At 29.0% G+C, this 18,551-nt stretch overlaps 1 protein-coding gene across 1 annotated transcript in view; it reads left to right on the top strand.

The window, feature by feature from the left end:
• Window positions 1–18,551, top strand: part of LOC148299815 (venom dipeptidyl peptidase 4-like) — a 99,741-nt gene that overhangs the window by 62,854 nt on the left and 18,336 nt on the right. Inside the window, exon 2 of the mRNA XM_088275641.1 lies at window positions 12,946–13,014. Within this exon, the coding sequence (XP_088131767.1) occupies window positions 12,976–13,014 (39 nt within the window). The 5' untranslated portion in view covers window positions 12,946–12,975. The remainder of the gene's footprint in view (window positions 1–12,945; window positions 13,015–18,551) is intronic.

Below are 18,551 nucleotides of genomic sequence, written 5' to 3'. Positions count from 1 at the left end.
CAAAAAGGGTCTCTGCTAAATAATGCTGCTGCTTTCTTAATCTAACATAGGTGGCTCTTGTGAACTCATGTGTACAGCGTCATGAGATTAATGATACATGAAGGAGTTCCAAAAAAATAGAGTAGTGTGGTTGTCAATCATGGGTAGAATGGTCAATGTCACACGTGTGTAATGTGACAGATCATAAGCCCTATAAATGCCTAGACTTCCATATTCTTCTTGATCTATGTTAGATGCCAAAAAACTATATGGTTGTTATTTAAAAAATCGAATTGATATCACTCATTTTTTTTATCAAAATAGTACAGATGAATCTATAAAGAGCCCGACCTCTATAGCAGTGTTCCGCAAAGTGTGTGCCGGGGCACAATGATGTACCGTGGTGATTAGTTAGTGTGCCGCGGAAAATACCGATAATAAGTCACTTAGCGATAAACGAACAAAAATAATTCATGGAGCTAAAAACTGATTGGACATTAAAACTGAAATTTTCCCAATCAGAGCAAGCCCATTTTTGGCTTCATATTAAAAAAATCCGCTGCTTTTAAACCGTGCTATTGCAATTAATTTACTATTTTCCACGACTTTCTTTTGCAAATCGGATTTTCGGCTCTAACTGCTATTAAAAAAAGGAAAAACGCCTGTGGACGATCAACGAAGAGATGAGAGCAGCCTTATCACATTACTTTGTTATAATATTTTTAAATTTTACTTTATTTTTAATTTTTTCTTTCGCCGTTCTTGTCTTAATTATTTATTTGTTAATTATTGTAATTTTAATTTCATTATGTAAAAATGTGTTGTAAAACATATATAGCTGACTAGGTATTGCACCCACCACTTAGTCAAGCTGGAATAAAAATTTAATATTATAATTATTATTTTGATTATTATCAACAATTGCTCAAAAATTGTATCGCCTGTGCTCTGTTAAAAAGACTTTGATTTTGTGTAACATGTTTTCGCGTTATATTAATGTTAATAATTAATTAATATGAAAAAGACTTTGTTTTAATCTTTGGCGTACCTCTGAAATTTATTGATTTGGCAGGTGTACCTTGAACACCAAAAGTTTGCGGAACACTGCTCTATATTACACCAGCGATCACGTGTTGTCTCTTTTTGTAGCGCTTACGTATTTTACTATTGTACTATACAATGGCAGGTACTATCTCGTCTCACTCGTTATACAAACCGGTCTAGCTCAACCTTCAATTCAGTTTGTTGTGATTCACTTATCGCTGGCCATTGGGAGTCACTTGGTCGAGCAAGTGACCCATAGACTAGTTTTATGCTTCAGTTTTCTTTTCTTAGACCTAGCCGGTAGCGTGCACATAGAATTAATTAAGGTAGGTAGTAAGGTAAGCTACAGGGTCATTCATTTTTCGGTTTCGAAAGAAAAGCTAAATAAAATATACACAGCCATACATTTTTTATGATTTTTTTATTTCATTATAAAGTATGGACTTTGCCATTTAGTGTGAAAAACAATATCATTCAAATGGCACTTTGGAAAGATTCCACGCATGCGATTCTTTTGAGGTCATTTTTAACCACTTTTTCACACATTTCAGGCGGTATCTTGGCCATAAGTTGAGTAATGTTGGTTTTAAATTAATGTATTTACTACTTATTACTTAGCAAGGTAGGGTTGGTACTGGTACAGGTAATCAGTCTGTTTCCATCCTCTAAAAAAAGCATCCCAAACAGTAAAATTGGAAAAATAACTAGAAAATCATCTAAAACTTACTTTGTAACCATCACGCCATTTTACCGCAGGGGCGGGCAGAGGGAATACATCGCCAAACCACTCTGACTTTGCTTACGATTTTCGCCTCTTCCACATTCGTGCAATTCCTCATACATATCCACCGATTATTCCGATTTCTTACCTGACAATTTTCAAGTATTTGAAATACTTGATCATGTGAAATTTTCCTCGGTCTTCCTCTGCTTCTATTACAAACCACATTCGCATCATAAATTTGTTTTACTATCCTTTCTTCGCTCATTCGAATCACATGCCCAAACCATCTCAACACACCAAAACAATATATAAATGAATATGAAACAATAAAATTAGGAAACAAGATTAAAATTCAATAGGTCAAAATATGGCTAAATTCAAAAAGTATCTTCCTTCTAATAGTTCTACTACTATTACTACCAACACCCCGTTTCCCCGCAGGGGTAGGCAGAGAGGATGGAACGCCACACTCTTCTGTCCTGCATACACTCCTCGCTCTCTTCACATCCATACATTTAGTCATAGATGCCGTATCCCTACCTAATAATGCATTATTTTTTTTTACCTAAAAAATGTTAGCGAATAATGAAAACCATTTCGAAAATGCAACTCGACCTCGATTCAGCATTGGATCATCAACTGTCGCATTTTTCCGCACAAGTATCGCGTGTGTTTGACATTTTCGTAAAACGATATTTTTTCCATTGCAAATAACAAAGACTGTCAATGTGACGTTTCTTGAACGAACGAAGGCGTAGAGAAAGTACAGTAATTATAGAGTTTATAGAAATTTCTACTTATTGCCGATGAAAATTTCGTTAATAAAAGGAGTAGAAAAAATATAAAATATATTTTTATAATATTTATTCTAAAAAATATCAAATTCCGATGTACAAGTAATATATTTAAAAAAAATAAACCCGGTCTGAAGAAATAAAATAAAGTGTATAAACTATAAAGTTATTGTTTGCTATTTATTATCCGCCTGCGTAGTGTAATGGTCAGTACGCTCGGCTACCGTACTGGAGGTCCCGGGTTCGATTCCCAAACAAAACTAAAAGATTTTTTCACTCTAATATTTATTCAATATTACCCTGCACTGGTACCTGAAACGGAGGGCTGATCACCTTTTCTTCATGTGTTAATGATCAAGATAACACTGCGTTATATGATGCAGTGCCCTATGCGCCATCGGGTTCGGATGAGGGTTTGAAGAATTTCAATGTAATAACGACTCATTTCAGTCGTTTTCGCTGGTTAAAATGTAATTTAAAAAAATATTATTACCTAACATCCAAGTGACTCTGAAATCTAGCTACGGCTTATGCAACACCGCTTATCATGACCCTACTCAGGTTTCAACTTTTTAAGTTTCATAGCCTATGCCTACTCGTGAGTGGATTTACTCTTTATGTTTAAAGCTACTATCATTTTATGTAATTCATGAGTGAAAATTCTAGGCAAAAACACTCGCCTTAAAATGTAATAATGCAATTTCAATCATTAATCCCCTATAACATTCCCTCCGATAACGCGTAACCTATATCAACGTAATAGGGAGGTTTACTGTATATTCTATTATATTGAAAGAACCATATAGTTGTTATTTTATTATATAAAATGTAGTTCTACCAAGAAATGTCAGTACAAAACTTAAATCTAATTAATTATACTTAGTTTTAGACATACCAAGGTGATAAGTGGGTGATCTGAGCGACGCATAATGGTTGTGTGTAGGTAATTATAATATATTACTGTAAATGCGAATTCCAAATGTTATAATTTAGCATTTTATTTGTTCAAAATTAGACCACATTACGCCTTCATATGCGGCCTTATTTCGAAATTAATGATGTGTTTGCTAAAAGTTTATTGCGTAAATTTAACTAACGTGAACTAAATACAAAATCCGCCTTGTAATTAGCGTATTTGGTTGCCGAGCTAGGTCCCGGGTTCGAAATCTAATGGGATAAAAGAGTTTTTTTTATTTCTCTACGTAATGAAACAGATATCCAAGATTCTGCCAAACTATTATACATACAATATCATCACATTATTTAAATAAAATATAAGTAAAATACAACAATTTCTTTAACTTTTTATCATATTTATTGATGGGTATATTTTTACGCAACGAATATAAATATTCGGTATTTATTTTTATATTTGAATGAATGTCGTTTAAAAATGCCCTAAAAAGGCGAAACAACTGTCACAACATTTATGTGTTTTTAACAATAAAATACAATTTGATAAACTCAAAAAAGGAGTGTTTGATTTCAACATTTAATATATAAATTAAAATGGAGTTCTAAAAATTAATCGCCAAATCTATAAATACAATACCAAATATCCCTGCTTCTTGAAAATTACTTACAGTATTTAATTTTTCTATATTTGTTCGGATGTGTATTGTGTATGTGTGTGCATATATAGTTAAGTTGTAGGTCCACGTACTCTCACTTAAACTCGGTATTACTTATATTTAATGCTTTCTCGCGAAATTTTATTCCCATTAAATTTAATATGTTGCTGGATCCATTTAGTTGTTATTTACTGCGTATTCTCTGAAATTCGTTTCCTGTCCTGCTTACAGGACCATAAATTATTTTTATTATTCAAGGATTTAGTTCTGCGAAGACATCAAAAGATGCTGCTGAACTCCGCATCTGTAAGGAGCATATTGAATGTCACCGTGGACACATCACCGTGACAACATGTCTGATTAATTCATAGATATTATTCATCAAATGTAATTGATTTTGATATATCCCCGTATATATTATACAATTCAATGAATCGAATTTGTTAAAGTTTATAAGCAGGTTGTGTCGTGATAAGTCAACCCGGTTCTGGTGGAATTTCTTTGCCGTGGGAAGATAATATTTACCGGTTAAAACAAAGAAAATGTAAATTTTACTTGGTAAGTAGGTACTACTATTTCTTAAAATCACATATTCAACATCATCATTGTCACATTCAAAATAAATAAAACTTAATTAGTTACTACATGTACTAGTGTTCGCCTCCGTAGTGTAATGGAAAGCACGCTCGCTACCGTACTGGAGATCCCGGGTTCGATTCCCAGGGGGGGTCAAATAAATAGTAAAGTGATTTTTTCACTCTGATATTTATTTAATATAACCCTGGACTGGTACCTGAAGCGGAGGACTGATCACCTTTCCTTCATGTGTTGATGATCAAGATAACACTGCGCCATTACGACGCAGTGCCCTATGCACCATTGGTGTGGATAAGGGTTAGAAGAAGTTACTACATTTTTGCGTTATCCTACTATCTGCACTCTTAGCTTACTTTGTACGAACAAGTGAGGTAAGAGCAGTAAAAAAATTAAACGAATGGAAATAAAATCAGAGGAAAACTTAGCATGGTCGAGTATTATAAATACTTGAATGTGGTCAGATCAGGAGTCCGAATAAGGTTTGAGGAGATGCATGAAGGTTTTTTTGCACGATTTTAGCCGCCAATGTACATTTTTTTGTACAGGAAGTTAAAATAAAATATAAAAAAAACAACAACAAATGGTTGATAAATCTATCTTGCGGCATAGCATATTCCTTTCTGGGAGGCAATGCAATATACACATCATATCTATTCAGTTAAGAAACCATGAATATGGTATTCACATCTGGAAACCGCGGAGATTTTATTGTTATTCTTTAATAGTTAATAGTTAATAAGAGGCAAAAATCGTTTGCAAAGATCGTTTGTTCTATTTTCTCTGCCTTAGTTTTAATTATCATGACAGTTATACCCTTTACTATCAACTTTTCTCAAAGCTTTCAGCTGGATGTCATCCGGGTCTAGATCAGAAACGTAAGACTGATCACGATACCATCATGCAATTTACGTTATATTAAAGATCAATGCACCTAATGGTACAAAGTCACAGGTGTTTTTCTGTTAATGTTGAAATAATAATACATGTTTTCAATTGACATGCAGAGAGTGTTGTTGATAGTCAGCCTGTGTTTTGTAAAAATGACCTTGGTGCGCTCAAATCCGAATCGCAATAAGGTAACATCATGATATTCCGACATCCATGCTCACAACCTTTCACGACTTTCTGTCGGCTTAGGATTAAATTTTACTAATCTGTCTTTGACGAAAATTCCTTAACAAGTCATATGTTTATATCTTGTGAAATTTTTCTTTATAGGCATCACTCAATGCTAGGTTCTTGTCCTTTTGTTCTTTGGTCATATTAAAATAAATCTTGTTTTAAGCTTACGTCCTACTAGAATATAATATTCGACAAATTTATCGCACGTTATAAAAATAAGTGTACTTATAATATATGCAAGGAAAGCGATTTGCTGATGAATCGCTTTCCTTGCGTACGACAAATCGAATGTTATGGTTTTTTAAAGAGATTAATGTAGATAATGGGTATAAAATATTTATAAATGGGTAAATTATGGAACAGGTAGATGATTTTGTATATTTGGAAAGTATGTTTTGTAGCTATGACCGATAATATGCTCAATTTACGAAATTTATCAAGTCCTTCTCAAAACTGACATAACGTCGCCATCTTGATTTTTCTCTGCTGCACTCTGTTTTATCGACGGAAGTCTTTATGAATACCATAATTAAAAGAATAACTAATAAACTAATTCATTTAGATGACTTTTATTACTTAGCCTCTAATTTAATATTATTTCAACCTTACTAGATTTTTCAACAGTTTTTATTGTTATTTTTACCTTCGGTGTCAACTACAATTTGTCACCGACCAATTCGAGGTCCTTAAATTATTTAAAATCGTCATCGTATATTTATATTTTAAATGATTTTTTATGGATTTCTACGTGATTTTTTATTTGCTATTAGCTTTTTTAGAAAAAAAGTTTTATCTTTACTCTGTAACCTTTAAATTTTTATTAGTAAATAATTATTATTAGTAAAAATCTTAATGGTATTCACTTCTCTGAAGTTTCGGCCGCCATTTTAGGTCGTCTTCAGGGTCGACATAGTGATGATAAAAAAATCACCAATAACTATTATAGTGTCAGCAAAAATCAATTTGCATCGATTGATTCAGCAGGCACTTTGTGGTGTTATCTATCCATTTTGAATAAAAAAATTACATGCTAATACCAATTATGGTATTTACCAAACAAAATCTTAATCTATTTACAAAGTTAATAATATTTTAATGTAAATAATAATGTTAATAATATTATAACTATAAAATTCGAAAAAATTTAATTCTAAAATCTTCTATAGAGTAATAATAGTAATGGTTTATGTTCGTTTGTTGAAAATCTTTCATTCATTAAACGACACACACACACACACACCCACCCACACACACACACACACACACTCACGCACAATTTCATGGTATTCATAATTGACTGATACATGTAGTATACCTACTGGGTTTTCGTACTATCTAGAAAGTCATACTTAAACCACTCTTCAATATTTAAGAAGGAATTTTTATTATTTTGTTGGCATTTACTACGTTTACTATGACTATGCAAAAAATAAGAACTCAAGGTTATTAATTCGTTTATTGTTGTAGGTCACGTTCACATGATTAAAGAATAACAATAAAATCTCTGCGGTTTCCAGATGTGAATACGATATTTTGGTTGCTCAAATTAAAAATATGATGGGTATATTGCAGTGCCTCCTAGATATTGTTGGTTTTTTTAAATATTTTGTTTTGACTTCATGTACAAAAAAGTACATTGACGGGCTGTTTTCATGATAATAAGTCAAAAAAATGTATCGCATCAATAATTGTTGATTTTTTTAATTGATACTTATTCCAAGGGTAATAATGTGGTCAGAAACGCTTTCATCTTATCGGTTCTGGAAATCTAAAGATTTATTCGTGTTATATTTAAAGTAAATGTTATGTGTTTGTGTATATTTTTATTTTGTTCATTGTATTATACATATCATATATGTAAACCATAGAGGTTTGCGCACTTAATTTACATACTTCAAGGATTGAAATAAAAAATAAAAAAATTAAAGATATCATTGTTGGAAACACTCCTTTGTTATTTGTTTGTTTTCTAATGATATGGTCTAAAAAACAATTTATCATTTTAAGCTTATCAAAATTAATAATAAAACCCTTACCACACCCCAATGGTGCATAGGGCACTGCTTCATATAAACGCAGTGTTATCTCGATCGATTACACATGAAGGAAAGGTGATTAGCCCTCCACTTCAGGTACCAGTCCAGTGTAATATTGAATAAATATTTGAGTGAAAAAATCACTTATATTTATTACACCCCCCTGGGAATCGAACCCGGGACCTCCAGAACGGTAGGCGAGCATGCTGACCATTACACTACGGAGGCGGACAAAATTACAAAATCTTTTTATTTAATAAAAATATTCTTAAAGCATTGTATTCGAAAATGATCTATGTATTTGAACACACAGAAGTGTCTATGGATTTGAATGCAAAGTTTACCAATTACAGCTAGAACGACCTAGATTACACATTGTATTTTACGAATGTAAATATGAAAAGCAAAGTAATTTTCTTATTTGCTTTGTTTTTTAACACTAAGCCCTTTATTTCATCTATGATGACACGTCCGGAGCATTACTAGATATACACAATAACATATCGCTCACTCCTTTCAAGAACGTCATAAATCAAAAAACTTGATTTTTCAGGAGAATGTTTTTAATATTTTAAAATATAACACAGTGTATTAAAAATAAATATCAAACCTCTTATTAAACTTTTTACTGTGCAACAGATCTTTTTAGGTAAAACCTGAAGGTTTTTTCCCATTTGAAAACTATTTAATATTTTTAAAAAAATTATTAAACAATACATTTTCTTCAAAATGCAAAAACAACATTTTCTGCCCTGTAGCGGGTAAATATTAAGTTAAAAATATGACTCTTTTGCTGGGATATAGTACATTTTCTGGGCATTCCGAAAACATGGACAACTGAAAATTGACGATTTTTGATTTATGACGTTCTTGAAAGGAGTGAGCGATATGGGCATTACATTTCCACCACAAATAAAATGTTTATGCTGATTCGTGGGAAAATATATTATATTATTTCCTAGGGTAAGATTCATGTAATGTAGTTTTTTCAATAAGTTATACATAGATATTTAGAATTATCATTTATATGTTACAATTAGTTGAAATATAACGAAAATTAAAGCTACAAAAACACAAGAGAAACCAGAAGAATTAAGTACATTAAACCAATTTTGTTTCAGCGAAAAGTTAGCTGTGCAAAGCTGTAATATTATTCAAATATAAATTTATTTTTACGTGTCAAGGTTAATACATTTAAAGAAATAAGTAGTATTCAAATATTGCATAACAAAAACATATCGTTAATTACACACACCCCTATTCTATTCCTTTCACACAGTTAATATTTTTAATTTCTAAAGGGAGGCTGTTGAATTTTTTTATTCCTAAGTATATGTCATTTTGTTGGTACTGTTTTGCATTGCATTTGGTTTTTCAAAATTATTATATCTTTGAGATATGTTAACATAGTAACCTCAATTGTCCTGGTAGCCAAAGGGTAAACATGTTTTTATAACATTTTAATGTACTTTACATGTACATTAAAATGTTATAAAAACAAGTATTACTGATGATATAACAAGCCATCAAGTATCAATTTCCAATATAATTTATAACATCAGACATATTACACACATCAATGTTCTATGATTCTATATGTTCACTCTATTTAATAGATCAGCTTGTTGTGCACTTAATAGGTCAATGTCAAAGGTGAGGTTTGTAATATAACACGTCTTACGGTGTTAATGTACGTGTAAATAAACCCACAAGATGTACGCAGTGTGACACACCCATACCTAGTCATTTAACCTTTGATTGATGCAATGATTGATGCCGTGATAGTCTAGGTCAGTGATTCTTAACCGTTGCTTGTTGCTAGTGCTCCGTGAAATTATGAAAACCTAAATTTAATGTTGGCTCATTTACTGTGCGATTTGAGTTGCAAATGTAATGGCTAGATGGTAGCACCCATGCAAATTGACATGTCGCTCACTCCTTTCAACAACGTCAAATATCAAAAATCGTAAATTTTCAGTTGTGCATATTTTCGGAATGCCCAGACACTGTACTATATCCCAGCAAAAGCGGCATATTTTTAACCTAATATTTACCCGCGACAGGGCAGAAGGTGTTGTTTTTGCATTTTGAAGAAAAGGTATTGTTTAAATATTTTTTCAAATACACAATTTTTTTTTCAAATGGAGAAAAAACATTCAAGTTTTACCTAAAAAGATCTGTTGCACAGTAAAAAGTTCAACAAGTAGCTTGATATTTATTTTTAATACATTTTACTATATTTTTCAACTTAAAAAACGATCTCCTGAAAAATCAAGTTTTTTTGATATTTGACGTTGTTGAAAGGAGTGAGCGATGATTCTAAATCATCTAAATACTAAGAACAATTGAAAATATCATGGGAGCTATGTGTAGAAATTTGAACAGACGGTGGTCCATCAATGGTAGGCTCATTGAAAGGATTTGTGACCCTTGATTTATAAACCTTGGTTTAGCAAATTGGATGAAGAAATGAGAGTTGCTATATCAAATATCAGACCTAATATCGCTGAAATTCGCAAGAGCCGACAAGCTCAGGTCACATTTAAAAAAAATCGCCGCAAAGAGTTCATTAAAGTATTTTTGTTTTTGTGTATTTTTTTATTAATGTAATTTTTTGACTTTTCTGTAATAAAATAATCAGATTTTTTAAAAACAATTAATCTTTGTATGTTTTTCGGATCTATAGTTTTGGTGTACTACGAATTTTCCTTATGATTAAAAGCGCTCCCTGACTCCAAAAAGGTTTAGAACCACTGGTCTAGGACGATGTCTATCAAACTATTGTACCGCTGCACAGTAGTGTACCAAGGCTGGAATCATGTACACTATGGATATCGTTAAGTACCATGTCGGATGTCAGTTAACTTAACTACATATGTATGCGCCTATATGGGAGAAATAACCTGTTTCATTTTTCATAGTAATATGTATTATCTTTCTCAATATATATATATATATATATATATATATATATATATATATATATATATATATATATATATATATGTATATATATATATATATATATATATATATATATATATATATATATATATATATATATATTTATATATATATATATATATATATATATATATATATATATATATATATATATATATATATATATATATATATATATATATATATATATATATATATATATATATATATATATATATATATATATATATATATATATATATATATATATATATATATATATATATATATATATATATATATATATATATATATATATATATATATATATATATATATATATATATATATATATATATATATATATATATATATATATATATATATATATATATATTTATATATATATATATATATAAATATTTATATATATATATATATATATATATATATATATATATATATATATATATATATATATATATATATATATATATATATATATATATATATACATATATATATATATATATATATATATATATATATATATATATATATATATATATATATATATATATATATATATATATATATATATATATATATATATATATATATATATATATATATATATATATATATATATATATATATATATATATATATATATATATATATATATATATATGTATATATATATATATGTATATATATATATATATATATATATATATATATATATATATATATATATATATATATATATATATATATATATATATATATATATATATATATATATATATATATATAGGGTCCGCCATCTAAAGTTTTTTTTTTCAACTAGTGCTTATTTCGTGAATGGTAACACTTAGCTCATGTCTGATTTGACAGATAATTAGTTTTATCCTTCCGCTGAGCGAATATGGTTGTGTATACGCTTGAACAACGCTGGGAAATATTGCGACATTACTTTGAAAATCATGGTAATGTTGCAGAATGTGTGCGAAAATTGCGTACGGTTTTTGGAAGAAGAGAAGCACCGTCAGCTCCGTATGTTCGTTATCTTGTGAAAAAAGTGAAAGAGGCATCCTCATCGATAAACCAAAGCGTGAAAAGCCAAAAACAGTGCGTACACCCGAGAATATCGATGTTGTGGCAGAAAGTGTGCGTGAAGCGCCATCAACATCAATTCACCGTCGTTCTCAACAATTGAACATTTCGGAGACATCATTGAGACGAATTTTGCATAAAGACCTTGGTATGACGCCATACAAAGTCCAATTGGTTCAGGAGTTGAAGCCAACTGACCATCCAATGCGTTTTCGCTTCGCTGAGTGGGCCTGCGATCGACTTACAGAAGATGCCGATTTTGCCAAAAAAATCATCTTTTCGGATGAAGCTCATTTTGATCTTGGCGGGTATGTAAACAAGCAAAATTGTCGTATTTGGGGCACAGAAAACCCGCACGCATACATTGAAAAGCCGGTACACCCAAAACGAGTCACTGTTTGGTGCGGATTTTGGTCCAGAGGCATAATTGGGCCATTTTTCTTTGAAAATGAGCAAGGAGTGGCCGTTACAGTCAATGGCGATCGTTATCGGGCCATGTTGAACGGATTTTTGTTCACAAAAATTGAAGAGGAGGATATTGGCAACATTTGGTTTCAACAGGACGGCGCTACGTGCCACACAGCCGAAGCTACACTCGATGTTTTGCGCCCTGTTTTAAAAAAAAAAAGTTATTTGGCGGACCCTTTATATATATTCATAAAACTAACCATCGATACTCCTACCCGCTTTTTTACTTAGTATTGGTCGGCACAAAAGGAAGGGTAGATTTCTTATAGAATGTATATTTATATTGTAGTCTTTTAGGGTATATCCGGTGTGTTACCTGTAGGGGTAGGTAAAGCGAATAAAACGCCACACCAATATGTCTTTGCAAACAATATTCACCTCTTCCACATTTATGCTTATCATAAGTTTCGAAAACAACTGTAGTTTTCGAAACTAGTCGCGTGTTATGAAATAAAACTCAATAAGTGGTATTTTACAAGTGTTTAATTTAAACATAATTAATTGTTTTTATGACAGACAATTTTTCAATTATTGTATTCTTTTTCTTCCAGATTTTGGCCTGATTCGAAAAATTCTTCACCATGGTGCGAGCAAGTTTGGAAATTGGCAATAGCAGCCAGGTAATTATTAATACCGCCTCCTTATCGACTATCTTAACACTGCATCAATCCAATTAAAAATTGTATTACATTTTCACATCTCAACAAAGATGTGTTTCTCCGGGAGTTATTTACATTGACTAATCAAGATAGATGAAGAAGAATATAGAATTTTCGGTATTTACAGGGCTTATAACCTGTCATAAGCTGGTTAATTGATCACCTTACACACATTTCCACACTTCTCAATTTTTTAACGTCATATATATGTGATCAATCTCATGATGTTCCTTGAGTGAGTTAACAACAGCCATCTTTGATCAGATTGAAAAAGTTTTTATTCAGCAGTCACTTTTATTGTTTTTCAAAATCCGAAACCGGATTATTTTACATAGTGGGATAGGCCTGAAAACCTGATTTTCAATTTTTATTTTATTTTTATTTTATTTTATTTTATTTTATTGGAAGGAAGAACAACAGTTACAATATATGATACATACAGAATACAAAAAATAAAATCATGAGTACCAATTATAGTTCTTCACAACTATACATAAGAGAGGTCTATATAAAGGAAGAGACATGAGACAAGGATGGGATAAAGAGAAAAGGAGATGGCAGCGATAGGAAAAGAAGAAAAGGAAAGGACAGGGAATAGAATTACTTTTTTTAGGTTTATAAGATTTCGAAAAATTTAGCTTTAAATTTTGAAAGATTGCAGTAGAACATATCAAATGCATATATATATATATATATATATATATATATATATATATATATATATATATATATATATATATATATATATATATATATCATATATATCATATTTATGCGGCTTATACTTTTACCAGTTATTTTGTTCACAATATTTTGAGTGTGTCACTTTACACACGTGAAACATTCACCATTCCACCCATGATTGACCACCACAATACTTAAATTTTGGAACTGAATTATTTATAAAATAAATGTATAATCAATCAGTACCTACCGAGAGAAAATGAATAATGAAGATGATACACTGAGTGACGATGAGTGTCCTATCCACAATGCTTATGTAATATTTTTGCAAATCATTTCGCAGGAAATATGAATTGATGATTTTGGTTGTGGTATTAAACCACAAATATTTTAATATTGTCGAGTGACTCATATAGTATGTGTATGCATATTACATATTCTAAATATCTATGACAATATTATGCCAACGTTATGCCGCGAAATAACAACTTTATGTCGCGAAATAACATTTTTTCATCTTCTTCTCCGTCTTAATCCTCATTGCTTAGGGCTGTGACCCTTGCAGAAGCAATGACTCTTCTCCAGTTATCCCTTGACTGCGCTGCACGTAGCGCTCCAACCACTGAGGTGCCTGCTGCTGCCTTAATTTGATCGGTCCATCGTGTGGGGATCTTCCTCTCCCTCTCTTTCCCTCCAGGCTACCGATCACAACTAGTCGTTCCAGACTATCCTCGTTGCCACGCGCAACGTGTCCAAAGAACTGGAGAATCCGTCGGGTACAGATATTGGCCAGAGTCATTTTTTTCATCTATGTATTTTTAACTTTATTGTGAATTTATCGCTCTTTACCTTTTCACCATGAAAGCAGTTTTCTTCCAAACTGTGATTATGAAATATTCACTTATTTTTCCTCTTTTTCATCGTAGATTACCAATAGATTATAAACGTATCATAAAAATACTCAAATCAATTCCAAATCTTTCCAAAAAAATTTAAAGCGACGGTTAAAAAAACACAAGAAAAATTACTTTATTCATTTTATTAATTAATATTCTTATAAAATTATAATAATAACAATTGATTTTTTATGTTTCTTTTTGTGAATCACCTTAAATGCGCTGTACAAAGAACTCAAATCTATTTCTAGTTCTAGGGTGCATAAAAAGAATAGCCGATCTGAATAATAAATGTTAACCTTCAAACTCTTCTTGGATTTCCTAACTCCGAGATGTGTAAATCGCTCATTGTGTTTGAAAGGTTCGTGGTTTTCACACACGCTCACTTTAACTTTTCACTTGACATTTTGAACCTCCATTGTTGTAATTTTTTGATCATTGTGTTTATTGAACTGGTTACATTCAACACTGGAATATAAATACGGTAAATAACACTTCCTCAACAAAACTGTGACTGCTAATCAACACAAAAAATAAAGCCACCTGAGATCTACCCAAGCTCCTTTGCCTAACCGTCAAAATATTTACATTTTTTTAAAAGTAGATAGTGTTTTAGTATTAATCAGTCTTGATAAAGACGCGGTTAGCTTCGAAACCGGTAGATATTATAATTAAGTTATAATAAAATATTTATAGTGATTTTAAAACAATGTTACATTTTAATTATAACATGGAAAATCACAAAGTTAGTGCTTCATATATAAATTATAAAATGTACAAGTTTGTTATTAGCCCCGTTAAATGATCAAAGGGCAGTGTCAATTCACTGAAGTTGTGCAGAAAGCAACTAGTCCTTAAATTTGAATAAAAAACCTTCGTATTTGAAAATCATTTGATTTTTCCGTGCTTTTTCACGTTAGAAAAAAACTTTTAAAAAGTAATTATTTAGAAATGTATTAAAGCATAGTAATTTTTTTACATGAAATGTAACTGAAGTCGAATAAATGAAATATTGAAATTTTCTAACTAACGAACTAATCATCACGCCGTTTCCCCGCAAGGGTCGTTAGAGAGAATAGAACGCCACACCACTTTGTCTTTGCAAACATTCTTCGCCTCTTCCACGTCCATGCATCTCCTCATACATACCCGTCGATTATTTCAACCGATTTCATGTATTTTTTTATTTTTTATTTATTTCTTTAATTAGCTTATATTACATTAATAAAATATTACATTATATATTACTAAATATATATATATATATATATATATATATATATATATATATATATATATATATATATATATATATATATATATATATATATATATATATATATAAATATATATATATATATATATTTATATATATATATATAAATATATATATATATATATATATATATATATATATATATATATATATATATATATTTATATATATATATATATATATATATATATATATATATATATATATATATATATATATATATATATATATATATATATATATATATATATATATATATATATATATATATATATATATATATATATATATATATATATATATATATATATATATATATATATATATATATATATATATATATATATATATATATATATATATATATATATATATATATATATATATATATATATATATATATATATATATATATATATATATATATATATATATATATATATATATATATATATATATATATATATATATATATATATATATATATATATAATATATATATATATATATATATATATATATATATATATATATATATATATATATATATATATATATATATATATATATATATATATATATATATATATATATATATATATATATATATATATATATATATATATATATATATATATATATATATATATATATATATATATATATATATATATATATATATATATATATATATATATATATATATATATATATATATATATATATATATATATATATATATATATATATATATATATATATATATATATATATATATATATATATATATATATATATATATATATATATATATATATATATATATATATATATATATATATATATATATATATATATATATATATATATATATATTTACATCTCCTTATAGTAAACAAAACATTTATTTTTAAATTCTTTCACACTCTTTTCATTATTCAATACATTCAGGCAACTCATCATACATTTTCAAACCCTTATGCATTAAACAATTTTGTGACTCGGTTTCAACAATGGCAGTCTTCAATGATTAAAGAAAGAGTTTTATTATAGACTACATGTTTCAGAAGTTAAACTTCCATAATTCAGGTCTGTATAATAACTAAAATATAAAATATAAAGTTAAATATAAAATATAAATATAAGTTAGGGGAAGGGGTTAGTCAAGGAGCGGAGTTTGAGTGGCAGTGAATGGCAGTCTTATTTTATCCTTATTTCTAGTAATATGTTCATGAAATTTTTTGTTTAACACTATTTTATCCTTAAAATATTTGGGTAAATTATTGTTTAAAAATTTGTTATAAAGATTAGCATATTAAATTTTAGTCTCTTTTTTATATATAACCACTTCTTTCATTTTTTCTATTGTATAATATTATATCTTTTTTTATTTGACATACCTACAATAGTATTTTACATAATTTGTTTTTATAAGGTTTTATAATATTACGAGAAAATGTTTTCTTCTTCGAGGAAAACACAGTGCAATCATAGTATTATGCTATTCTTAGCTGCACAATAAAATACAACGCAAAAAAGGTTTTCTATTAAGTTGCATGTTTGCTCATTTTCCGAAGGCTCTGTTTTTCTTCTTGGGAAAAATACTTTTTTTTCTTCTTTATTTTAAATTCAAATACAAAAAATATTAATAAAAAATAAATACAAAAAAGGTCCCACAAAGGCATGGCCTGTGTCTGGGTAAACAGTATAATTTAGGTCATGTAAAGGACACTGGCAAGAATACAATAGATATTATAAGATGTAGAACTAGAATAAAAGTGTTGATATAAAGTACAAAAAAAATACAAAATAACAAAAAAATTATATGTTTTATCGAATAATCAGGATAACTGGCACCTTAGCGCTTCCCACGAGTAGAACAAACTCTAAACAAAGTTCTCATATTTATCGTTCATTTAAATTGGTTAACGTTGAATATAGCGATTTTGATATATTGTACTCGACATTTATATCGTAGTGTGTCCCTAGTTTCATACAATTTGTCATTGACTTCAGCTTTGATCTTTCCTTTTTCCTCTCTCTCATACATCTTCCAGGTATTTTCACAAATTTACAATTATGGAATTTTGTAATATATTTTTGTCACGATGTTGGTTTATTGACTGATAAATTAATATGAAAAATCACAAGACTATCGATAACATTCTTATTGAAATCTGTAGAGAACTAAGGGAGATATTATGGTTTAAACTTTAGGTATTAGATATTAGATATTATGGTTTCTGTGACGTCATTCATTACCAACTTACGAAAACAACGTATTTACGAAGGTGAATTTTCCAAAAGAAAATGATATATCGCCGATATAATCAATATTTTATTATATATATATATATATATATATATATATATATATATATATATATATATATATATATATATATATATATATATATATATATATATATATAATAAAATATTGATAAAAATAAATAAATATTCCAAGATGAAGACTCTCCGATCCATAACTGGAAACACATTGCGAGACCGAGTAAGAAATATCGACATCCGGAGCATGTGTAAGACGAAGGATATTGTGAGGTGGGGACGACAACGAAGGCGATACTGGAAGGAACATTTAAACAGAATGTCAGAAGACAGACTTCCACGTATTGCCCTCC

The sequence above is a fragment of the Brachycentrus maculatus genome, unplaced genomic scaffold (assembly GCF_059751285.1).
Source record: "Brachycentrus maculatus isolate JH-2025_06_01 unplaced genomic scaffold, ASM5975128v1 h1tg000933l, whole genome shotgun sequence".
NCBI classification, from domain to species: domain Eukaryota; kingdom Metazoa; phylum Arthropoda; class Insecta; order Trichoptera; family Brachycentridae; genus Brachycentrus; species Brachycentrus maculatus.
The sequence above is the reverse complement of the archived record's forward strand: the minus strand, read 5'-3'. Positions and strand labels throughout refer to the sequence as shown.